The 25,393-nt window shown below is 43.8% G+C and overlaps 1 protein-coding gene across 1 annotated transcript in view; it reads left to right on the forward strand.

Annotated features, from left to right (window-relative positions):
* Window positions 1–3,348: 3,348 nt before the first annotated feature.
* Window positions 3,349–25,393, forward strand: part of si:ch1073-15f12.3 (laminin subunit beta-3) — a 43,517-nt gene continuing 21,472 nt past the window's right edge. The window contains exons 1-12 of the mRNA XM_034167637.1: window positions 3,349–3,396; window positions 3,507–3,627; window positions 4,647–4,835; window positions 7,412–7,567; window positions 10,304–10,497; window positions 10,814–10,910; window positions 13,693–14,062; window positions 15,126–15,280; window positions 15,439–15,650; window positions 17,754–17,960; window positions 19,712–19,856; window positions 20,081–20,288. Of these exons, the coding sequence (XP_034023528.1) occupies window positions 3,349–3,396; window positions 3,507–3,627; window positions 4,647–4,835; window positions 7,412–7,567; window positions 10,304–10,497; window positions 10,814–10,910; window positions 13,693–14,062; window positions 15,126–15,280; window positions 15,439–15,650; window positions 17,754–17,960; window positions 19,712–19,856; window positions 20,081–20,288 (2,102 nt within the window). The remainder of the gene's footprint in view (window positions 3,397–3,506; window positions 3,628–4,646; window positions 4,836–7,411; window positions 7,568–10,303; window positions 10,498–10,813; window positions 10,911–13,692; window positions 14,063–15,125; window positions 15,281–15,438; window positions 15,651–17,753; window positions 17,961–19,711; window positions 19,857–20,080; window positions 20,289–25,393) is intronic.

Here is a 25,393-nt window from a genome sequence, read left to right on the forward strand (position 1 = left end):
TTTTTTTGTTTGTCTGACTGACTGTTTGGTGTTGACTGACTGACTGTTGTTTGACTGTCTCTTTGTCTGACTGACTGTTTGTCTGACTGACTGTTTATTTGTCTGTCTGTTTGGTTGTTTATTTGTCTGACTGTTTGTTTGTTTGTCTGACTTACTGTTTGTTTGTCTGTCTGTCTGTCTGTTTGTCTATCTGACTGTTTACTTGTCTGACTGTTTGTTTGTTTGTCTGTCTGACTGTTTGACTGTCTCTTTGTTTGTCTGACTGACTGTTTGTTTGCCTGTCTGACTGTTTGTTTGTTTGTCTGACTGTTTGTCTGACTGACTGTTTGTTTGACTGTCTCTTTGTTTGTCTGACTGACTGTATGTTTGTTTGTCTGACTGACTGTTTATTTGTCTGTCTGTCTGTTTGTTTGTCTGTCTGACTGTATGTTTGCTTTTCTGACTGTTTGTTTATTTGTCTGACTGTTTGTTTATTTGTCTGACTGTCTCTTTGTTTGACTAACTGACTGTTTGTCTCACTGACTGTTTGTTTATTTGTCTGACTTTTTGTTTGACTGTCTCTTTGTTTGTCTGACTGACTGTTTGTCTGTTTGTTTGTCTGACTGTTTGTTTATTTGTCTGACTGTTTATTTGTCTGACTGACTGTTTGTTTGTCTGTCTGACTGTTTATTTGTCTGACTGTTTGTTTGTTTGTCTGACTGTTTGACTGTCTGTTTGTTTGTCTGATAGCAGGATAATTCACACCTAATAAACAGATTTCAATGAGCAGATCCATGATGTTGACAGAAATGCGTGACTGTTTATTTGTCTGACTGTTTGTTTGTTTGTCTGACTGACTGTTTATTTGTCTGTCTGTCTGTTTGTTTGTCTGTCTGACTGTTTGTTTATTTGTCTGACTGTTTGTTTGTTTGTCTGACTGACTGTTTTTCTGTCTGTCTGTTTGTTTGTCTGTCTGACTGTATGTTTGCTTTTCTGACTGTTTATTTGTCTGTTTGTCTGACTGTTTGTTTGTTTGACTGTCTCTTTGTTTGTCTGTCTGACTGTTTATTTGCCTGACTGTTTATTTGTCTGACTGCTTGTTTGTTTGTCTGTCTGTTTGGTTGTTTGTCTGACTGACTGTTTGTTTGACTGTCTCTTTGTCTGACTGACTGTTTGTCTGATTGACTGTTTATTTGTCTGTCTGTTTGGTTGTTTATTTGTCTGACTGTCTCTTTGTTTGACTGTCTCTTTGTTTGTCTGACTGACTGTTTATTTGTCTGTCTGTTTGTTTGTCTGACTGTTTGTTTATTTGTCTGACTGACTGTTTATTTGTCTGTCTGTTTGGTTGTTTATTTGTCTGACTGTTTGTCTGACTGTTTGTTTGTCTGACTGACTGTTTGTTTGTCTGTCTGTTTGTTTGTCTGACTGTTTGTTTATTTGTCTGACTGTTTGTTTGTTTGTCTGACTGACTGTTTGTCTGACTTAGTGTTTGTTTGTCTCTCTGTCTGTCTGTTTGTCTATCTGACTGTTTACTTGTCTGACTGTTTGTTTGTTTGTTTGTCTGACTGTTTGACTGTCTCTTTGTTTGTTTGTCTGATAGCAGGATAATTCACAAGCTAATAAACAGATTTCAATGAGCAGATCCATGATGTTGACAGAAATGCGTGACTGTTTGTTTATTTGTCTGACTGTTTGTTTGTTTGTCTGACTGACTGTTTATTTGTCTGACTGTCTGTCTGTTTGTCTGTCTGACTGTTTGTTTATTTGTCTGACTGTTTGTTTGTTTGTCTGACTGACTGTTTGTTTGTCTGTCTGTCTGTTTGTCTGACTGTTTGTTTATTTGTCTGTCTGTTTGGTTGTTTATTTGTCTGTCTGTTTGGTTGTTTATTTGTCTGACTGTTTGTTTGTTTGTCTGACTGACTGTTTGTTTGTCTGTCTGTTTGTTTGTCTGACTGTTTGTTTATTTGTCTGACTGTTTGTTTGTTTGTTTGTCTGACTGACTGTTTGTTTGTCTGACTTACTGTTTGTTTGTCTGTCTGTCTGTTTGTCTATCTGACTGTTTACTTGTCTGACTGTTTGTTTGTCTGACTGTTTGACTGTCTCTTTGTTTGTCTGATAGCAGGATAATTCACAAGCTAATAAACAGATTTGAATGAGCAGATCCATGATGTTGACAGAAATGCGTGACTGTTTGTTTATTTGTCTGACTGACTGTTTATTTGTCTGTTTGTCTGTCTGTTTGTCTGTCTGACTGTTTGTTTATTTGTCTGACTGTTTGTCTGACTGACTGTCTGTCTGACTGTTTGTCTGTCTGACTGTTTGTTTATTTGTCTGACTGTTTGTCTGACTGACTGTCTGTCTGACTGTTTGTTTGTCTGATAGCAAGATAACTCACAAGCTAATAAACAGATTTGAATGAGCAGATCCATGATGTTGACAGAAATGCGTGACTGTTTGTTTATTTGTCTGACTGTTTGTTTGTTTGTCTGACTGACTGTTTATTTGTCTGTCTGTCTGTCTGTTTGTCTGTCTGACTGTTTATTTGTCTGACTGTTTGTTTGTCTGACTGACTGTTTGTCTGTCTGACTGTTTGTTTGTCTGATAGCAGGATAACTCACAAGCTAATAAACAGATTTGAATGAGCAGATCCATGATGTTGACAGAAATGCGTGACTGTTTTGGAGGTGATCTGGAACATATTCTGAGATCCAGAAGCATGTTTGCGACACAGTAACACTGAACTCACTGAACACTGGATAATGTCTGAGAACACTTACTTTGAAATTGATCTCTGTCATATGTTGGATCCAGAATAGGTTTTCAGCATTCAGGAATATTTATTCCAGAAATTTATCATCAAATTTGATCACATCCTTTGAGCTGATCAGAATCAGAATCAGCTTTATTGGTCAAGTATGTCCACACATACGAGTACAAGCAGTTTGACTCCAGTTTCACTTGTTCCAGAGAGTTTTGAGCGTCACACTCGGAGCTGCCGGCTGATTTTGACCAACCGTGTGGACTTCTGCAGATGGCTGTCAGAATGTTTTCAAACTGAAATCCGACAGATGGTTCATAAGTCCGATGTCAGTATGCATGATTCCGGCCATGTGTGACGGGGTGTTAGAGATTTACCAGCACTGCAACTCAAAATGTTCTGAGTTGGTGTTGATGAAATTTTATGAGGATATTGATTGAAAGTCATCTGAAACCAGTCTTGATGCTATGGGTATGTTGGCGATGAGGAACATTCGGCCTGGTGGAGATCACAAAGTTCTTTCTGCTTCTCCTTTTTCACTCGGGATCACCACAGCAGATCCACATGCTGGTTCCTGATGCAACTCCACCTTGCAAGGAGAACAGGTTCGTATGGTCCTGAACTGGGAACCGCCTGTTTTGGAAGCACATGTACTGATCGTCAGTCCCTCAGGCCGCCGCCGTGTCACTGTTACTGAATGTTCTGACCTGTTTTTGACATGTCAAAGGTTTTGTGGACGGTTTCAGGTTGACGTGTGTTGTGTGTGCAGGTGAATCCTCAGTGTGACTGCCAGCACAACACCGCCGGGGTGAACTGTGAGCGCTGCGCCGACCTCTACAACGACCTGCCCTGGGCTCCTGCAGAAGAGGACAACACGCACACCTGCAAACGTAAGCTGTCCATCATATCAGCATCTGCAGCACCCGTCTCCATGGAGACAAGAAAAACCATCAGCCACCCTGTTCCAAACAGACACAGAATCAGATCGGCTCTGTCCCTTAGAGAGGCCGCTGGACGGACTAGAGTCTCAGACTCATCACACCAACATCTCTCCAATCTGCCATCATCCAGTTTTGGTGAAGCCGTCCGTGTCCAGTGTCTTAGCTGGTGGGAAGTGACCCTCTGTGTGGTCTCCTGCTGCTTTAAGGTGATGATCTGGTCTGGACTTGGTTTGGACTTGCTGCTGGCCGTCCTCGCTGGTGGCCGTCCTCACTGGTGGCCGTCCTTCTGTGACCTCGCTCTGACTCAGAGAGCTCTCTGGACGCTTCGTCTCTGCTCTGGGTGAAAATCCATGAGATCAGCAGTCTGTCTGTCTTCTGATCCTCTTCACCGCGTCCACGGGACTGTGGGTCCTAGACTTAGTTTCTGCCACCTGATTGGATGATTAGATGTTTATTTTAGTGAGCAGCAGATGTTCTATAATAAAACCTCCAAGTCTCAAATTCTGTGAATGTGCATTTAGAAATGTTGTCGGTGATGTGGAAACGGGCGGTGATGGTCCAGTGGTTAAGTATTGGGTTTTAGACCAGAAGATCCTGCGTTTAAAACTCAGCCTGACCAGAAAATCACTAAGGGCCCTTGGGCAAGGTCCTTAATCCCCAAATTTGTCCCGGTGTGTAGTGAGCTTCCTGCATGGCAGCACCCTGACACTGGAGTGTGAGTGTGTCTGTGTGAATGGGTGAATGTGAGGCATCATTGTAAAACACTTTGAGCTTTTGATATAGATGGAAAAGTGCTATATAAATGCAGTCCATTTACCATAAGATTTTTTTTTAAAGGTGATGTACTCATATTCCTAATTTTATCCAGCATCAAAGACTAAAAATAAAGACCTGGTGTGGTTAAGAACAGGGTCACTGACCCTCAGGTAGTCTGACGCTAACCTGAACCTGTCCTGCGCCCCCTTCAGGTTGTGAGTGTAACAACCACGCCCAGCGCTGTCATTTTGACCGGGCGCTGTTCGAGGCCAGCGGGCGGCGCAGTGGAGGCGTGTGCGAGGGCTGCCTGCACCACACCATGGGGCCCAAGTGTGACCAGTGCGTCCCTGGGTACCAGCCCAACCCCCGCAGCAGAATGGACCGGCCCGACGCCTGCACACGTAAGCGCACCACGCCGAAAATACATCTCATCAAACAGAGGTAGCGGTCGTGCTCACAGGGATGAATACTAAACATATACATGCAGGAAAAAAAAAATCACACGGCTCGGAACCGAGCCTCATATCCCGCCTTTGACACGCCCTCCACCTTTTCATGGAGTAAAAGAATGAAAATCACAGACATGTCAAATGTTCCCTGTTACTTGTCATCATGATTTCATATCATTACACTGTACAATACAAATTAAAATTAATAATAAAAAAACAGGTTATAAAGTTTGTTTTATCTGTGGTGTATTTAGTGGTAAAGTATGCACCAAAATGCAGGAAATAGCACCTAAAAATAAAAACATTCTGGGAGGGCCATCCCCCGCAGCTCCTCCCTTTTAGTCACACCTGACTCATTTGCAAACACCCCCCCCCCAAGTGCTCCTCCCCTTTACAAAATGCTGGCTCTGCCCCTGGCTAACTGTATGTGTGTTATTACGTGGAATTAAACCTGCGAGTTGTGACTCATTTTAACACTCTCCGAAAGCGTTTGTTCCATGAATCACACAGCTTCTGTACACGTGTGAACATTTTGCTGTCAAGTTTGTTTTTATTAATCACAACACACGCGTTAAAGGTCCTAAATGAGGCCCTGGTACCAGAACCACATGTAAAATATATAAATGTAAATAAAATCCAGAGGAAGTCACAGAACGATTGAATACACTCAACAAAAATATAAACGCAACACTTTTGGTTTTGCTCCCATTTTGTATGAGATGAACTCAAAGATCTAAAACTTTTTCCACATACACAATATCACCATTTCCCTCAAATATTGTTCACAAACCAGTCTAAATCTGTGATAGTGAGCACTTCTCCTTTGCTGAGATAATCCATCCCACCTCACAGGTGTGCCATATCAAGATGCTGATTAGACACCATGATTAGTGCACAGGTGTGCCTTAGACTGCCCACAATAAAAGGCCACTCTGAAAGGTGCAGTTTTATCACACAGCACAATGCCACAGATGTCGCAAGATTTGAAGGAGCGTGCAGTTGGCATACTGACAGCAGGAATGTCAACCAGAGCTGTTGCTCGTGTATTGAATGTTCATTTCTCTGCCATAAGCCGTCTCCAAAGGCGTTTCAGAGAATTTGGCAGTACATCCAACCAGCCTCACAACCGCAGACCACGTGTAACCACACCAGCCCAGGACCTCCACATCCAGCATGTTCACCTCCAAGATCGTCTGAGACCAGCCACTCGGACAGCTGCTGAAACAATCGGTTTGCATAACCAAAGAATTTCTGCACAAACTGTCAGAAACTGTCTCAAGGAAGCTCATCTGCATGCTCTGCGTCCTCATCGGGGTCTCGACCTGACTCCAGTTCATCGTCGTAACCGACTTGAGTGGGTAAATGCTCACATTCGCTGGCGTTTGGCACGTTGGAGAGGTGTTCTCTTCACGGATGAATCCCGGTTCACACTGTCCAGGGCAGATGGCAGACAGCGTGTGTGGCGTCGTGTGGGTGAGCGGTTTTCTGATGTCAATGTTGTGGATCGAGTGGCCCATGGTGGCGGTGGGGTTATGGTATGGGCAGGCGTCTGTTATGGACGAAGAACACAGGTGCATTTTATTGATGGCATTTTGAATGCACAGAGATACAGTGACGAGATCCTGAGGCCCATTGTTGTGCCATACATCCAAGAACATCACCTCATGTTGCAGCAGGATAATGCACGGCCCCATGTTGCAAGGATCTGTACACAATTCTTGGAAGCTGAAAATGTCCCAGTTCTTGCATGGCCGGCATACTCACCGGACATGTCACCCATTGAGCATGTTTGGGATGCTCTGGACCGGCGTATATGACAGCGTGTACCAGTTCCTGCCAATATCCAGCAACTTCGCACAGCCATTGAAGAGGAGTGGACCAACATTCCACAGGCCACAACTGACAGCCTGATCAACTCTATGCGAAGGAGATGTGTTGCACTGCATGAGGCAAATGGTGGTCACACCAGATACTGACTGGTATCCCCCCCCAATAAAACAAAACTGCACCTTTCAGAGTGGCCTTTTATTGTGGGCAGTCTAAGGCACACCTGTGCACTAATCATGGTGTCTAATCAGCATCTTGATATGGCACACCTGTGAGGTGGGATGGATTATCTCAGCAAAGGAGAAGCGCTCACTAGCACAGATTTAGACTGGTTTGTGAACAATATTTGAGGGAAATGGTGATATTGTGTATGTGGAAAAAGTTTTAGATCTTTGAGTTCATCTCATACAAAATGGGAGCAAAACCAAAAGTGTTGCGTTTATATTTTTGTTGAGTGTATATACATGTGGGAAAAATGAGCACAGACGTCATTAAACGCGGTTTGAACAGACGATGAGTCTTCGTAGTTCATTAAATTACATGTTGTGTGACCATAAAGAAAAATAAATTCAAAATCATCCCACAGTTCTCTCAGACTGATGATGATTCGAGCAGGTCAAATGACCTCCCACTGAACTGTCACTCAGACCAGCACAGAGACAAACGTCTGCACATCTCAAACCAGGTGTTTGTGTTGCCAGGTTGTCTGTGCAGCGCCGAGGGCACAGTGAACGGAGGCCAGTGTGACGACAGCTCCGGCTCCTGTTACTGTAAAGTGCACGTGGAAGGTCGATACTGTGACCAGTGCAAGAGAGGCTACTATGGCCTGGACGCCGCCAACCCTGACGGCTGCACCAGTGAGTCCAACAGCACCGACCCAACAAACGCTCACATTCACTGTCAATTCTGCTGTTTTAGCGCCACCTGTGCGTGACGTTAGCTTAAACGCTCACATTCGCTGTCAACTCTGCTGTTTTAGCGCCACCTGTGCGCGACGTTAGCTTAAACGCTCACATTCGCTGTCAACTCTGCTGTTTTAGCGCCACCTGTGCGTGACGTTAGCTTAAACGCTCACATTCGCTGTCAACTCTGCTGTTTTAGCACCACCTGTGCGCGATGTTAGCTTAAACGCTCACATTCGCTGTCAACTCTGCTGTTTTAGCGCCACCTGTGTATGACATTCGCTTAAAAGCTCACATTCACTGTGAATTCTGGTGTTTTCGCACCACCTGTGCATGACGTTAGCTTAAACGCTCACATTCGCTGTCAACTCTGCTGTTTTAGCACCACCTGTGCGCGATGTTAGCTTAAACGCTCACATTCACTGTGAATTCTGGTGTTTTCGCACCACCTGTGCGCGACGTTAGCTTAAATGGTCACATTCGCTGTCAACTCTGCTGTTTTAGCACCACCTGTGTGTGACGTTAGCTTAAATGCTCACATTCGCTGTTAACTCTGCTGTTTTAGTGCCACCTGTGCATGACGTTAGCTTAAACGCTCACATTCGCTGTCAACTCTGCTGTTTTAGTGCCACCTGTGCGCGACGTTAGCTTAAATGCTCACATTCGCTGCCAACTCTGCTGTTTTAGCACCACCTGTGCGCGATGTTAGCTTAAACGCTCACATTCGCTGTCAACTCTGCTGTTTTAGCGCCACCTGTGTATGACATTCGCTTAAAAGCTCACATTCACTGTGAATTCTGGTGTTTTCGCACCACCTGTGCATGACGTTAGCTTAAACGCTCAAATTCACTGTCAACTGTGCTGTTTTAGCGCCACCTGTGTACGACGTTAGCTTAAAAGCTCACATTCACTGTCAAATCTGCTGGTGGAGCAGATATGTAACAAAAATGGCCCGAGATGTTCACATCCAGCAGAAATGATGTAAATTTGCATACAGAATCTTTGAAGTATGCTGATTTCAGATTTTGCAGGATCCAAGCACTTTTATACAGAAGTGCTTGGAATACAGAAGTAAAATGATAATTAATGATGGCCGCTGACATTATAGGTTCATTAGATGGCGTACTCCAATCTCTGATAAATCATCACCTTTGAATGTCAGTAGGACAGTTTGTCAGTAGGAGTGAGGATGGCTCCAGTGCTGGTCCACTAATCCAGGTAAAGTGCAGGCTCTCCTGGGAGACCACTTCAAATGAACTTAAGCAGAAGTCCTGAGTAAACGTGCTAACAATGTCAAACAGGTTTTAATCTGTTGGTTTTGATGAAATCCAAATACAAGAATCATGAAGCTTGCTCATGGTACACTGAGTCCCAAACAGGAAGTGGCAAATTTTGAGTCCACAGTGAAACAGGAAATGTCAAATGTTGAACACTTCTTGGATTGACAGTAGACGGGATCTTGTGGAATCTTGCAGGAATTCGGTGGCAAGCTCAGACTGAAACAGGAAGTGCCAGATTTTTAGCCCACAGTGAAACAGGAAATGTCAAATGCGTTTAACTTTGGAATGTGTATGTGTGTGTTTTTTAATAATTCCCCCCTGGTTTTGTACTGGTTTTTAAATTAAACTGTTCTTTGGTATGTTGTTTTTGTTGAGACTGAAACAGGAAATGCCAAATTTTGAGTCCACAGTGAAACAGGAAATGTCAAATGTTGAACACTGACATGGGTGGAGCTGGACTCCCCTGAAATCTGATTGGACACCTGAATGATTGACATGTCACAGCACCACATTTGATTGAAAAGAACCATTTTGTAATCAGTGACACATATTGACTGCTAGGTCCCTCCTGTACAGTAGTTGGTGTTGTGTTCCACAAAAAAGTTCTAATCCAACTTAGTAGAAGAAGAAAAATGTTTGAGTCCGTTTTGAATCTGAACACATCGTCTGAACCACAAACTCCTAGTTATATTGGTGAATAAATGGCCGTTTTCTAATGTCTAAATTGTCTTCATTAAACTGAAATTGATAGCAAATATCTTCAACTTGGTCTGTGTAGAGTAGAATTACATTAACTGTATTATGAATTAATAACAAAAGTTTTAATGATTAATGTAATAATTTATTATTGTTAACCATATTATTAATTCAGCATATCAAAATACCCTTGTGTACCAAAATTCAGTAACCTGGGTCCCAAGATAGTGACTATCAATGTTTCAACATAGCAGCCATATTGTAATTCAAGATGGCAGCCAACCCAATGGTTAGACCTCTTGGATCTGCCAATTTTTTAATTCAGCATTTGAAAATACTCCTGTATGCCAAATTTCACACTTTCTGCCAGAAGTGAACATGTTTTTCACATATCTGCCCCACTATGTTGTTTTGGTGCCACCTGTGCATGACATTAGCTTAAACGCTCAATTCATTATGAACTCTGCTGTTTTAGCACCACCTGTGCAAGCATTAGCTTAAAAGGTCACATTCACTGCAAACTCTACTATTTTAGCGCTACCTATGTGTGACGTTCGCTTAATGCTCACATTCACTGCTAACTCTGCTGTTTTAGCGCCACCAGTTGGGGATGTTCAAATAGATACATTCAAACAGTAATTGATTCTGCTGTTTTAAATTTACAGTATGTGAGTATCAGTCGGTGTGTCACTGTGTTTGTGGTGCCTCCTTGCAGAGTGTTCCTGTTCTGTCGATGGATCCTTCTCGGATGTTTGTGACCCGGTAACCGCCCAGTGCTCCTGTCGTCTGCACTTCCAGGGACTGAGGTGTGACCTGTGTGCTGAAGGTTACTGGAAGCAAAAAGGATCAATCCGCTGTGAACGCTGCGGATGTGATGCCGATAACGCCCTCAGCGACATGTGTGACCAGGTATTCCCGCCACAACCTGGAACGACCAGCTTCACGCACAGAATTCAAAAGAGCAACAAGGACAACAAGTACAGCTCCGTGTAACACAAACAAACAAACAAACAAACAAACATAAAACAAAGATCAGCGGGATCAAGAATGAAAGTTCCAGACCTGTGGGTCCCCAGCTGATCTCCTAGACCACAAGTGCAAATAGTCCATTCAGCAGTAATACTGCAGTTAGTACCACGAGCTGGATCATGTCGGGATAGAAGACGTGGACGTGTGTGTTATCTGTTGATCAGTCTGACATGATGTGTGCTCATCTTCCTTCCAGCAAACGGGCCAGTGTCAGTGCAGACCAGGATTTGGAGGACGGACCTGTACCGAGTGTCCAGACAACACTTACGGAGACCCTCTGTTTGGCTGCCAGCGTGAGTCAGAACATCACAGCCATCACCGTGAAAATCACAGTTTTCATATTGGAGACAGCTTCAAAATTGACATAAGATCAGATGGGCCTCAAAATTTAATCAACTTTTGTTTTTTCTTCTTTAAATGACCACAAAATATCACCAAACTCAAATCGCAGCAGGGTGATGCCTGAACATCTGACTTCCTTAGAGGTCTCTGTGTTGAACCTTTGACACTGTTAATTATTTCATGACTAGTCACCTTCACAATAGAACAAAGGTCTTTAGTTCCTGCTGCTTCGAGACTTGGAGTCCAGTCAGTAACTTGAGGGCACAACTGGATGTCTTTGGTACCAGGTCTCTTTGGAAGCTTGTTGGGAACAGCTGGAATGAACGGTTAGGGAGACTAAGATGAGAAGGATCAAGTGCATTATAAGGGAACACATTACTTTAAAAGTAAAAGATATGTGCAATATTTTTACTTTGTAAAAATTACAGAGTTGACGTTAATGTTGATAAACTGTCCGGAATTAGTTTGGTTTATAAATCAAACCATAAGTTAATACTGCTTTGCTTTGATGTCTTCTGCCACACGTCTGTGCTGTTCCATGTTGAAAGGAAACGACTCTTCTGTGCAGCAGTGGGCAGGGCGCACAAAGACAGAAGCTCTGACTCGTTGTTTGTGTTGGGTTTGTGATCACCTTTGATTTTACTCAGAAGTGTCGGCGGTGCTTAAACTTAAAAATGGCTTGTCAGTAGCTGATAGTGTTTCAGAGTCAATACTAAAAGTTAGCGGTTAGCTATAGCTTCTGCTAAATCTTTTAGAGGTTTATCGGTTTAGCGTCATAAAAGCTAACTTTTCAGGTGGCAGATTAGAGTTTATCAAAGCTAACTTTTTGATTAGCTGTGCCCACCACTGCATGTGTGTGAGCCTGTGTGTGTGTGTGTGTGTGTGTGCGTGTGTGCGCGAGTGTGTGTGCCTGTGTGTGTGTATATGCGCGTGTGAGCCTGTGTGTTTGTGTGTGTATGTGAGCCTGTGAGTGTATATGCGCATGTGAGCCTGTGTGTTTGTGTGTGTATGTGACCTGTGTGTGTGTATATGCACGTGTGAGCCTGTGTGTTTGTGTGTGTATGTGAGCCTGTGTGTGTGTATATATGCGCGTGTGAGCCTGTGTGTTTGTGTGTGAGCCTGTGTGTGTGAGTGAGCCTGTGTGTGAGCCTGCGTGTGTGTGAGCCTGTGTATATGTGTGTGTGTGTGATTCTGTGTGTGTGTGTGTGTGTGTGTGCATGTGTGTGAGCCTGTGTGGGTGTGTGCATGCATGTCTGTGTTGTGTGCGCAGGAGTATGTGTGTGTTGTGTGTGTGTGTGAGCCTGTGTGTGTTTGTGTGTGTATGAGTGAGCCTGTGTGAGTGAGCCTGTGTGTGTGAGTTGGTGTGGGTGAGTGCGTGTATGTGTGTGTGTGTGTGTGTGACCCGGTGTATGTGTGTGTGAGCCTGTGTGTGTTTGTGTGCATTTGAGTGAGCCTGTGTGTGTGAGCCAGTGTGTGTGTGTGTGAGCCGGTGTGAGTTGGTGTGGGTGAGTTTGTGTGTGTGTGTGTGTGTGTTTGTGTGCTTGTGACCCGGTGTGTGTGGGCTTGTGTGTGTGTGTGTCAGCCTGTGTGTGTTTGAGTGAGCCTGTGTGTGTGAGCCAGTGTGTGTGTGTGTGTGTGTGTGTGTGTGCATGTGACCCGGTGTGTGTGAGCCTGTGTGAGTGTGTGTGAGCCTGTGTGTGTTTGTGTGCGTTTGAGTGAGCCTGTGTGTGTGAGCCAGTGTGTGTGTGAGACCCGGTGTGTGTGGGTTTGTGTGTGTGTGAGCCGGTGTGTGAGTTGGTGTGGGTGAGTTTGTGTGTGTGTGTGTGTGTGTGTTTGTGACCCGGTGTGTGTGGGCTTGTGTGTGTGTGTGAGTCTGTGTGTGTTTGTGTGCGTTTGAGTGAGCCTGTGTGTGTGAGCCTGTGTGTGAGCCAGTGTGTGTGTGTGTCAGCCTGTGTGCGTTTGAGTGAGCCTGTGTGTGTGAGCCAGTGTGTGTGTGTGTGTGTCAGCCTGTGTGTGTTTGAGTGAGCCTGTGTGTGTGAGCCAGTGTGTGTGTGTGTGCGTGTGACCCGGTGTGTGTGTGTGTGTGTGAGCCTGTGTGTGTTTGTGTGCGTTTGAGTGAGCCTGTGTGTGTGAGCCTGTGTGTGAGCCAATGTGTGTGTGAGCCTGTGTGTGTTTGAGTGAGCCTGTGTGTGTGAGCCAGTGTGTGTGTGAGACCCGGTGTGTGTATGTTTGTGTGTGTGTGAGCCGGTGTGTGAGTTGGTGTGGGTGAGTTTGTGTGTGTGTGTAAGCCTGTGTGTGTTTGTGTGCGTTTGAGTGAGCCTGTGTGTGAGCCAGTGTGTGTGTGTGTGTGTCAGCCTGTGTGTGTTTGAGTGAGCCTGTGTGTGTGAGCCAGTGTGTGTGTTTGTGTGTGTGAGCCTGTGTGTGTTTGTGTGCGTTTGAGTGAGCCTGTTGTGAGCCAATGTGTGTGTGTGAGCCTGTGTGTGTTTGAGTGAGCCTGTGTGTGTGAGCCAGTGTGTGTGTGAGACCCGGTGTGTGTGGGTTTGTGTGTGTGTGAGCCTGTGTGTGTTTGTGTGTGTTTGAGTGAGCCTGTGTGTGTGAGCCTGTGTGTGAGTCAATGTGTGTGAGCCTGTGTGTGTTTGAGTGAGCCTGTGTGTGTTTGTGTGAGCCTGTGTGTGTGCGTGCTGACATGTTGAGTGAACATTTCTTTTTCTCCTGTGCTGTTGTCCTCCTCAGGGTGTCGGTGTGTACTCGAGGGAACGGAGCTGTGTGACAAGCGAACGGGTGCCTGCTTGTGCCGTCTGGGTGTCACTGGTGCACTCTGTGACTCCTGCAGCAGGGGGCACTGTGACTCCTTCCCTGCTTGTGAAATGTGTCCATCCTGCTTCTTTGTACTTGATGCCCAAACACAGAACCTGAGCTCTGCTCTGGAGAGGCTCCACCGCAGCCTCCCCCCTCGTCCTGGAGGTCCCGGTGATGTCGGAGATTTTGGACCTCGCATCCAGAAACTAGTGGACAGACTCAAGCTCATCCGCGATTCAATCGTCCTTCCACCAAGTTCTGCCAAACAGATCAGTGAGGCTCTGTCTGATCTGGACCAGCTCAGGTGAGGGACTGCTCAGGTTCTCAAGAAGAATTCACAAGCAAAAGGAACTTGAGATTAGAACCAGTTTGTGCGTTAAAATTCAAACACTGGATTTCAAAACCTTCTCTGGTCTCTGGTCTCTGTCCTCATCCTCATCAGATTAAAGCCGGAGCTCAGACCCAACGCTTCAGCAAGTACTGAGTTACTGCTTTTTTCTAGGTCACCTAAACAGATCCTTATGGTTTAACTGGTGGATTGTGTGTCATGTGACATTGATTATTTGAGTGACATCATGTACTGTGCATATTTGATATATTTGATATTTTATTAACCTATAAACAAAAAGGACAGTCCAACATGAACTTTTAGCAATCCAGTCCCATCCAGTCTAATCCACAATTCTTTGCCATCTGTTTAACTCAGTCCAGCAAAAAATCGCAACAGACATTTGTTGTGCTCTTCATCTGACAGTGCTCCTACTTCAGCTGGAGACGTCCCAGTGAACACTGCAAACACCTCCAGACGGCTTACGGCAGCACACTGGATTTGTTTTTTATGTTAGAAGAAAAAGAAGAGTTCAAATTGTCATCGGTCACCAAAACAGTTTTTACATTAAGGTGGTTACAGCATACGATGGTACAACATGTATGGAATTAAAATTGCAGTTAATGGAACACAATTGCAAAAGGGATGAATGATCAATGTTACATGACATACAAATCACCAATCAAATGACACATTTTTTTTAGGTGTTATATAAAATATAAATAATCAGTGTTTTCTATTCATGCAATGGAAAGAATGGAATGTTTCATCTGTACATATTTCTGGTATTGTACTCATCAACATTTATTATTTGTATTTGAATCATTTTTATGTGTAGTTGACAGAAGTGGTAATGGAACGCAGAGAACAACAGGGAAATGAATATACAGAAACAAACATATTTACATCATATGTTCACCATATGTTTGAATCTTTACAAAAAAATGTTTGAATCTTTACAGGAAACATTTGAACCTTCACAACAATGGCTTGTTGACCCTTCTGCCTAACTGAGCAACTCTTTGTTGGTGTCCTTTAGAGACCAGTTGGATGACATTGAGCTGTCACCTCTGGACAGAAAACCCAGTCTGAACCCAGAACTGGACAAAATCCAGGATCTGCTGGACAAACTGAATCAGGACTACAAAACCAGGAATGGCACCTGGAACACCTCAACCAGTGGAAACTCCACCGGTCAGTGAGCACACAGGCTTACTCTTGTTGTGTCTTTCACAGAGTGATCTTTCTGACCATCCCTGTTGGTCAAATACCAGTGAAGGGATTTTGTCAAACCTCAGCGTGAATGTTGTGAAGGTGAGGCTTGGAATAATAATCTCCTGCTGCTCATTCAGGGGATCTGTCTGCCATCAAGAACTCATACGACGAGTCTAGAGATGCGTCCAAAAAAGTTGAGAGCACTGGAAAAGTGGTGAACCAATCAGCTGCTATCAGACAAGACACCATAGACCAACGCAATGAAGTCCAGCCAGCCAACACCAGAGACCTGGAGAAACTGAACCAGACTTTGGCCACCAGACCTGACCTCACTCCTGTCGCCAAACAGGTACTTCCACCACGCGCGCACGCTTCATCAACAATCTACATGATTTTAAAAAGTGGCCAATAAAGACTGTGTGTGCTGCTTGGACAAGAAGCGGTTTACTGTAAGTCTCTTTAACTTGTCCGTGGTTGGAGTCTAACTCCATACTGATGATTTTCAAACATAAAAACAGAATCCAGGATGAAAAAACCTTAATATCTGGGTGAATTAAACACTTATTCTGTAGGTATCAAATGTTTTAAGAAAGCAGACATCTCACCCACTATCACATTAAGAGCCACACACACTGTCTGTGATCACAAATGATCACAGACAGCTGCTTAAGTTTAACAGATTAACAACTTAACAACATCATCAATTCATTCATATTATTTATGAAAGCTCCTGTCGAAAGGGTGACAAACAGATTAACAAATAAATGAACATATAGACTACAGACAGAACAGATGAGTTTGCGTAAATGTGGAGGTGGTGGTCTAGTGGTTAAGCGTTGGGCTTCAGACCAGAGGATCCTCGGTTCGAAGCCCAGCTAGACTGGAAAATCACTAAGGGCTTTGGGCAAGGTCCTTAATCCCCGAGTTGCTCCCAGTGTGTAGTGAGCACCTTGCATGGTAGCAGCCTGACATCGGAGTGTGAGTGCGTCTGTGTGAATGGGTGAATGTGAGGCCTCAGTGTAAAGCACACTGAGCTTCTGATGCAGACAGTAAATGCACTATATAAATGCAGTGCATTTACCGTAAATGAGAGTGGGCGGTAACATGATGTAGACAGCCGTCTGTAAATGAGGATTTTGTGTGTGTTAATGGCTGTAAGTGCAAAAGGAAATCCAGCCAGTCACTTGCAGCTATGTGCAGCATAACACACATTTTAAATGACAGTGTCATTTATTCCTTATTCCTTGAAAATGGCTTGCCTGCTCTTTCAAAGGAAGTGCAAGGTGTGTGGTCCAAGCCTGGATTCAGCCTCGCTGCCATGAAAATCACTTGCTACATATAAGATGATTTTGATTTTATTAAATGAAGTCACAATGCTGTAAATATACTCACTGTCCATTCCTTGTGTCTCTATACTGTGGTGACTTAGGACATCCTGAATAAATAATATTAATATTAATAGCAGTAGTATTAAAAGCCTCAATGTGATGCTCTTCAAATCACTTTTTTTTTCTTTTTTTTTACGACAGAGGTGCGTATCACACCACAAACTGACTCTGATGTTAATATATTCTCTTCACGATCACATAACTGGAGAGGATGTGACATAGATTGAGAATGATATAGACGTGCTTGTTGTATTTGTAGGAGGAGCTGTCCACGGCATGGGTGCTGACCTGCTGCTTCAGCCCCTGGGCATAGCAAACCCACATAAAAATGTAACGTTGGTGAAAATGGTGAAATAGAAAGATATGATGAATGTCTTTCTTTGTAAACAGGCAACTCTAAATTAATGTTTAATTCTGGTGCTTTGTGTGTGAAAGAAGATTATTGAATGAAAAATAAAGAAATGCATACCCCTAACAGCTCATCTGTAATCTAGCAGCAGTTAGCATCCTGCTTTCAAATGTGCCTTTATTTATTTATTTTTTGGACCTTGATACATGACATTGTGTGGGCTAAACTGACCTATTTGCATGTTATGTTTTCTGCACTTGGGGAGACACACCCCAAACTGTCTATTCTCCCAGGAAAACATATTAAATGGACAATACATTTTATTTTGTCAATTTGAAAGCCACAGCTCTCAGTGTGTACCTTTAGGTGATCAGGCTGCATATTTGTTTGAATGTGATCTTGAGTTTGCACACATTTTTAAACACCTGAAACTTTAGTAAATCAGGCTGTTTGTGACATGAAGTCTTTGTGAAGATATAATGCACACATCGGCCCAGAGAGACAGACAGACACACCAATGTGTTCATTGAGTCAAGCATTTCTGAGACCTCCAGAAAAAAAAAAACATTGTGAGCTGTAAACAGGGAAAAACAAATGGACAAAACAAGCAAACAATCTTCCTGTCAGACAAGATGTACAGTACTTTTTCTTTTATTTCCCATTTAATACTTTTAGGTTTAAATTGAGTTTTTCTGCAACACTTCTTTGTCTTCAGGTGTGTGGGAGTGTCCGCTCGGAACCTTGCACCCCCCTCCAGTGTGATGGCGGAAACTTGTGCTCACCTGACAAAGTGCCACCTTGTGCTCAGGGGACGAAGTGCGTGGGCGCGTTGCCTCTGAGCAACAGAGCGGTTACTGACGCTCAGGATGTCAAAGACAGACTACACAGGATCACAGACAAGATCAGAGATGCCGCAGAAGAGGTAGACGACTGTGGGCTCCTCGCTCAGAACTGAAACCACAAAACCAAACACATTTGATGGAGATGGTTCGACTGATCACCCTCTGATGTGAAGTACAAACTGTTTGTGAAAAAAAACATCACACTGTTTAATTTGAGTACTTACATCTGAGGGAGTGCAGGTTTTTATACAGCTATGCAGAGGTTGTAATTCTTATTTGGTACTTCATACTCACCACACGATTTCGGGGGGGGGGGGGGGGGGGCGGCTCCTCAAACAGAGGCCTGGGCATTTGTCAGGAAGACCACAGTTCTCGGAACACCTACATTACTGCACAGAACCTTTGGAGACTTCAGCTATTATAGTTGCAATGTGTGGGTCCAGAGCAGTGCAGCAGGGTGGAGCCATTCTCCCAGTTTGGGGGCCACAGCCCTGAAGGCACCTCTTACCACTGGGGCCACTTTGGACTTCACAACCCATGTCTGGTCCAGTTCTTCCTTCAGCCTTTGGTACTTCTCTGATCTTCTGATGCTCCTCCTCCGTGGTGTTGCTGTCACTTTTTATTGACCATCACTATATCTGGCCAGCACCTGCTTGTCAGCCTTGAACCTGATGTCCCACAGGATCTTTACCTTTGGGTGTACTTCCATAGTGGACTCACGGTTGTCTTGTGTGTACTTGGCACAGCTGTTCCTGTCCACTGCCTCAGTCACTTTCTTGTCCCTGTCAGTGTATGCTGTTCCACCTTCTTAGGGTCTGCTGCCGTCTGTGGGATGGTCTCAGTCTTTGCACAGCCTTCACCTTGGACTGTGTTTGGAGCAGGTGAGTTCTGCTACCGAGTGCCTGGTTTTGTGATGCCATGATCATAGCCAATGTGTTGATCTTCAGACAAGCCTTTTCTATTCACTGGGAAGACTGTGTCCTTTGGTGCCGTCTTCCTGAGGTACTGACACACCGCTGATCCTGAACAGTTACACTCCAGGTGTATGTAGAGGAAGTGGCTGAAGGTAAGGCTGCTTCCTCATATATGCACAAGTCAAGTCTGAGGGCGTGTGCTGTGCCACACATTGCTACATCCACTCCACCATAGAACCACCCAGTGTCCTGGATGGTAAAATGTAGATGGGTTTGGGAGTGACAGAGTGAATAGGGGAGTGAGTCCATCCCAGCCAGCTGGCGTGGACAGAAACTCAAAAACAATACATGCAATCATCTTATAACCCTCCAAATTAAAAGAACATATTATGAGGACAAATCCTATTCCATCTGATGAACTTTGCACCAGATTGATTGAAACAGCAGCTTTGGTTTGCTTGTGTATTATTCCAGCGACGTGTCCCCTGGATGGTTAGTGGATGCTGGATAAATTGCTGAAAATGATAAATGGATGAACTTCACATGTAGTTAGGCTTCTTCTTGAACACTGAATACATCATATGCTTGTTCCTCCACACCTACACCTTGTTCCAGGCAAGTAATGGCGGCAGGCAGCCCCACTGTCTTCATGGGGGGGTAGTCTGTCCCAGTTACTCACTGCTCAGTACCTCGGACTCCAGAACCTGCAAAAGGCCAGACAGGTGGTCATGGTAATGTATGAGCTGAGGATCCAATGTGACGAGTCCTCGTGTTCTGAAACTGAATCACTGTTTGACATATCATGTTTGTCAGTTTGTTAGTCAGGGTTTAACATGTTTGAGTAAAACTACAAAACTGGGGGGTTTGAACGCATGTTTTACAATGTGTTTATTTCATGAATGGATGGTTGCTGACAGCTCGAAGACACACAGGACGCAACCAATGAGGTGAGGATGCAGACAGAGACACTGTCCAATAAGTCAAAGGAAGCCAGAGACGAGCTGGATGACGGCTTAAAGAAGGCACAGGACGCCGTCAAAAAGCTCAAAGACTTCCTGTCAGGTAAGGACTCATGTAGTGCCAAAGCACGCTGCATGAATGAGTGAATGGATGAGTGGACGTTTCATGAGTAAATAGACGGACTCATGAGTAGGTTCATGTCTAAATGGCTACTTGGATAAGGCAGCACCCGGGATTTCTTTGATTTGATTGGTTGTATCTGGGATCATCATCAGTGAGTCTGGACAGTCATCCTCAGTGTTTTGTCATTTCCTGTCTCCATGTAGACCCGTCCGCTAACCTCACCCACGTTAAGGATGTGAGTGACTGGATTTTGAAAACCAAAGATTCTCTGAACCTGGATCCCCTGAAGAAGAAGCAGTTAAAGCTGGAAGAGCTGGTGGCCAGTCTGCCAGACAGCACAGCCGTGTTGAAGGACGCGGAGCCACAGTTGGACAAGGCCAGGAATCTGCTTCAAAAAGCCAAGGACACCAGGTAGTCCAGTCCCTCTTCAGAGTCCACGGCCTGCTTTCCAACATGGTTTCTGCCACTTGGTTCAGCTCCATTTTTAAATGTGGATGACAAATTGGAACAAAAAAAAAGTACTTTTCACTGGCTAATTTATTTATTTTAGTATCAACAACATTTGTGTGAGGTGCGCGGTGCGCCACACAAAGATTTTCTTAAAATCTGGTCATTGAATTTTTTTCAAATTTGGTTCAATCCTTGGGGGAGTGTCTGATTATGGGAAGCTGAACTTTCTGATGGAATGCCTGTGGGACCCCCCCCCCCCCCCCCCCCCCCCCCACACACACACACAGACCCAACGACCCCCAGAAGGGTCAAAAATGGCATTTTTCACTCTTTTTAATTTATTGCAGAAAAACTGCTTAATAAAGTCTCTCATGTTGGCTTCAGACAATTAATGAATAAAAATGAACTGTCCTTGCATCACTGTAAGACCCCCCCAAGCAGAAAAAAGACATTTTGCACACTTCTCGATTTGTACCCCTGGCAGAAATTATGGAATCACCGGCCTCGGAGGATGTTCATTCAGTTGTTTAATTTTGTAGAAAAAAGCAGATCACAGACATGACACAAAACTAAAGTCATTTCTTTACCACTGCGGTATTGTATCACTTCCTGTTCTGGAGCACAGCGGTGTTTTTCTGTATCTGTTAGCTGTTTAATCTGCGCAGTTAGATTGATCTAGTTATCTAGATTACGATTTGTTTCACAGTGTAATCTTCACGTGCCTTAACTAAAGCACTCCCTCTGCTGAATCACCTCTAAATTATTTACACGTTATTCACTTTGCGTGTTTTTAGGAATCCGCTAGCTTAGCGCAGCTACTAGCTCTTAGCCGATTTAGCATGGTGGCTTCTCCTGTCTCTCCTGCACTTTTCTGCTCTGGGTGTGAAATGTTTAGTTATTCCTCGGCCTCCTTTAGCAGTAATGGTACTTGTAATAAGTGTAGCTTATTCGTAGCTTTGGAGGCCAGGCTGGGTGAACTGGAGACTCGGCTCCGCACCGTGGAAAATTCTACAGCTAGCCAGGCCCCTGTAGTCGGTGCGGACCAAGGTAGCTTAGCCGCCGTTAGTTTCCCTCTGGCAGATCCCGAGCAGCCGGGAAAGCAGGCCGACTGGGTGACTGTGAGGAGGAAGCGTAGCCCTAAACAGAAGCCCCGTGTACACCGCCAACCCGTTCACATTTCTAACCGTTTTTCCCCACTCGACGACACACCCGCCGAGGAACAAACTCTGGTTATTGGTGACTCTGTTTTGAGAAATGTGAAGTTAGCGACACCAGCAACCATAGTCAATTGTCTTCCGGAGGCCAGAGCAGGTGACATTGAAGGAAATTTGAAACTGCTGGCTAAGGCTAAGCATAAATTTGGTAAGATTGTAATTCACGTCGACAGTAATGACACCCGGTTACGCCAATCGGAGGTCACTAAAATTAACATTGAATTGGTGTGTAACTTTGCAAAAACAATGTCGGACTCTGTAGTTTTCTCTGGGCCCCTCCCCAATCGGACCGGGAGTGACATGTTTAGCCGCATGTTCTCCTTGAATTTCTAGCTGTCTGAGTGGTGTCCAAAAAATGAGGTGGGCTTCATAGATAATTGGCAAAGCTTCTGGGGAAAACCTGGTCTTGTTAGGAGAGACGGCATCCATCCCACTTTGGATGGAGCAGCTCTCATTTCTAGAAATCTGGCCAATTTTCTTAATTCCTCCAAACCGTGAATATCCAGGGTTGGGACCAGGAAGCAGAGTTGTAGTCTTACACACCTCTCTGCAGCTTCTCTCCCCCTGCCATCCCCTCATTACCACATCCCCGTAGAGACGGTGCCTGCTCCCAGACCACCAATAACCAGCAAAAATCTATTTAAGCATAAAAATTCAAAAAGAAAAAATAATATAGCACCTTCAACTGCACCACAGACTAAAACAGTTAAATGTGGTCTATTAAACATTAGGTCTCTCTCGTCTAAGTCCCTGTTAGTAAATGATATAATAATTGATCAACATATTGATTTATTCTGCCTTACAGAAACCTGGTTACAGCAGGACGAATATGTTAGTTTAAATGAGTCAACACCCCCGAGTCACACTAACTGCTAGAACGCTCGTAGCACAGGCCGAGGCGGAGGATTAGCAGCAATCTTCCATTCCAGCTTATTAATTAATCAAAAACCCAGACAGAGCTTTAATTCATTTGAAAGCTTGACTCTTAGTCTTGTCCATCCAAATTGGAAGACCCAAAAACCAGTTTTATTTGTTATTATCTATCATCCTCCTGGTCGTTACTGTGAGTTTCTCTGTGAATTTTCAGAACTTTTGTCTGACTTAGTGCTTAGCTCAGATAAGATAATTATAGTGGGCGATTTTAACATCCACACAGATGCTGAGAATGACAGCCTCAACACTGCATTTATTATTAGACTCAATTGGCTTTGCTCAAAAGGTAAATGAGTCCACCCACCACTTTAATCATATCTTAGATCTTGTTCTGACTTATGGTATGGAAATTGAAGACTTAACAGTATTCCCTGAAAACTCCCTTCTGTCTGATCATTTCTTAATAACATTTACATTTACTCTGATGGACTACCCAGCAGTGGGGAATAAGTTTCATTACAGTAGAAGTCTTTCAGAAAGCGCTGTAACTAGGTTTAAGGATATGTTTCCTTCTTTATGTTCCCTAATGCCATATACCAACACAGTGCAGAGTAGCTACCTAAACTCTGTAAGTGAGATAGAGTATCTTGTCAATAGTTTTACATCCTCATTGAAGACAACTTGGATGCTGTAGCTCCTCTGAAAAAGAGAGCTTTAAATCAGAAGTGCCTGACTCCGTGGTATAACTCGCAGCTTAAAGCAGATAACCCGTAAGTTGGAGAGGAAATGGCGTCTCACTAATTTAGAAGATCTTCACTTAGCCTGGAAAAAGAGTCTGTTGCTCTATAAAAAAAGCCCTCCGTAAAGCTAGGACATCTTACTACTCATCAATAATTGAAGAAAATAAGAACAACCCCAGGTTTCTTTTCAGCACTGTAGCCAGGCTGACAAAGAGTCAGAGCTCTATTGAGCCGAGTATTCCTTTAACTTTAACTAGTAATGACTTCATGACTTTCTTTGCTAATAAAATTTTAACTATTAGAGAAAAAATTACTCATAACCATCCCAAAGACGTATCGTTATCTTTGGCTGCTTTCAGTGATGCCGGTATTTGGTTAGACTCTTTCTCTCAGATTGCTCTGTCTGAGTTATTTTCATTAGTTACTTCATCCAAACCATCAACATATCTATTAGACCCCATTCCTACCAGGCTGCTCAAGGAAGCCCTACCATTATTTAATGCTTCGATCTTAAATATGATCAATCTATCTTTATTAGTTGGCTATGTACCACAGGCTTTTAAGGTGGCAGTAATTAAACCATTCCTTAAAAAGCCATCACTTGACCCAGCTATCTTAGCTAATTATAGGCCAATCTCCAACCTTCCTTTTCTCTCAAAAATTCTTGAAAGGGTAGTTGTAAAACAGCTAACTGATCATCTGCAGAGGAATGGTCTATTTGAAGAGTTTCAGTCAGGTTTTGAATTCATCATAGTACAGAAACAGCATTACTGAAGGTTACAAATGATCTTCTTATGGCCTCAGACAGTGGACTCATCTCTGTGCTTGTTCTGTTAGACCTCAGTGCTGCTTTTGATACTGTTGACCATAAAATGTTATTACAGAGATTAGAGCATGCCATAGGTATTAAAGGCACTGCGCTGCGGTGGTTTGAATCATATTTATCTAATAAATTACAATTTGTTCATGTAAATGGGGAATCTTCTTCACAGACTAAGGTTAATTATGGAGTTCCACAAGGTTCTGTGCTAGGACCAATTTTATTCACTTTATACATGCTTCCTTTAGGCAGTATTATTAGACGGCATTGCTTAAATTTTCATTGTTACGCAGATGATACCCAGCTTTATCTATCCATGAAGCCAGAGGACACACACCAATTAGCTAAACTGCAGGATTGTCTTACAGACATAAGGACATGGATGACCTCTAATTTCCTGCTGTTAAACTCAGATAAAACTGAAGTTATTGTACTTGGCCCCACAAATCTTAGAAACATGGTGTCTAACCAGATCCTTACTCTGGATGGCATTACCCTGACCTCTAGTAATACTGTGAGAAATCTTGGAGTCATTTTTGATCAGGATATGTCATTCAAAGCGCATATTAAACAAATATGTAAGACTGCTTTTTTGCATTTACGCAATATCTCTAAAATTAGAAAGGTCTTGTCTCAGGGTGATGCTGAAAAACTAATTCATGCATTTATTTCCTCTAGGCTGGACTATTGTAATTCATTATTATCAGGTTGTCCTAAAAGTTCGGGGACTAGAAGGAGAGAGCATATCTCACCCATATTGGCCTCTCTTCATTGGCTTCCTGTTAATTCTAGAATAGAATTTAAAATTCTTCTTCTTACTTATAAGGTTTTGAATAATCAGGTCCCTTCTTATCTTAGGGACCTCACAGTGCCATATCACCCCAATAGAGCGCTTCGCTCTCAGACTGCAGGCTTACGTGTAGTTCCTAGGGTTTGTAAGAGTAGAATGGGAGGCAGAGCCTTCAGCTTTCAGGCTCCTCTCCTGTGGAACCAGCTCCCAATTCAGATCAGGGAGACAGACACCCTCTCTACTTTTAAGATTAGGCTTAAAACTTTCCTTTTTGCTAAAGCTTATAGTTAGGGCTGGATCAGGTGATCCTGAACCATCCCTTAGTTATGCTGCTATAGACTTAGACTACTGGGGGGTTCCCATGATGCACTGAGTGTTTCTTTCTCTTTTTGCTCTGTATGCACCACTCTGCATTTAATCATTAGTGATTGATCTCTGCTCTCTTCCACAGCATGTCTTTTTCCTGGTTCTCTCCCTCAGCCCCAACCAGTCCCAGCAGAAGACTGCCCCTCCCTGAGCCTGGTTCTGCTGGAGGTTTCTTCCTGTTAAAAGGGAGTTTTTCCTTCCCACTGTCGCCAAGTGCTTGCTCACAGGGGGTCGTTTTGACCATTGGGGTTTTTACGTAATTA

Source organism: Thalassophryne amazonica, chromosome 3 (genome assembly GCF_902500255.1).
Source record: "Thalassophryne amazonica chromosome 3, fThaAma1.1, whole genome shotgun sequence".
In the NCBI taxonomy this organism is placed as follows: Eukaryota; Metazoa; Chordata; class Actinopteri; order Batrachoidiformes; family Batrachoididae; genus Thalassophryne; species Thalassophryne amazonica.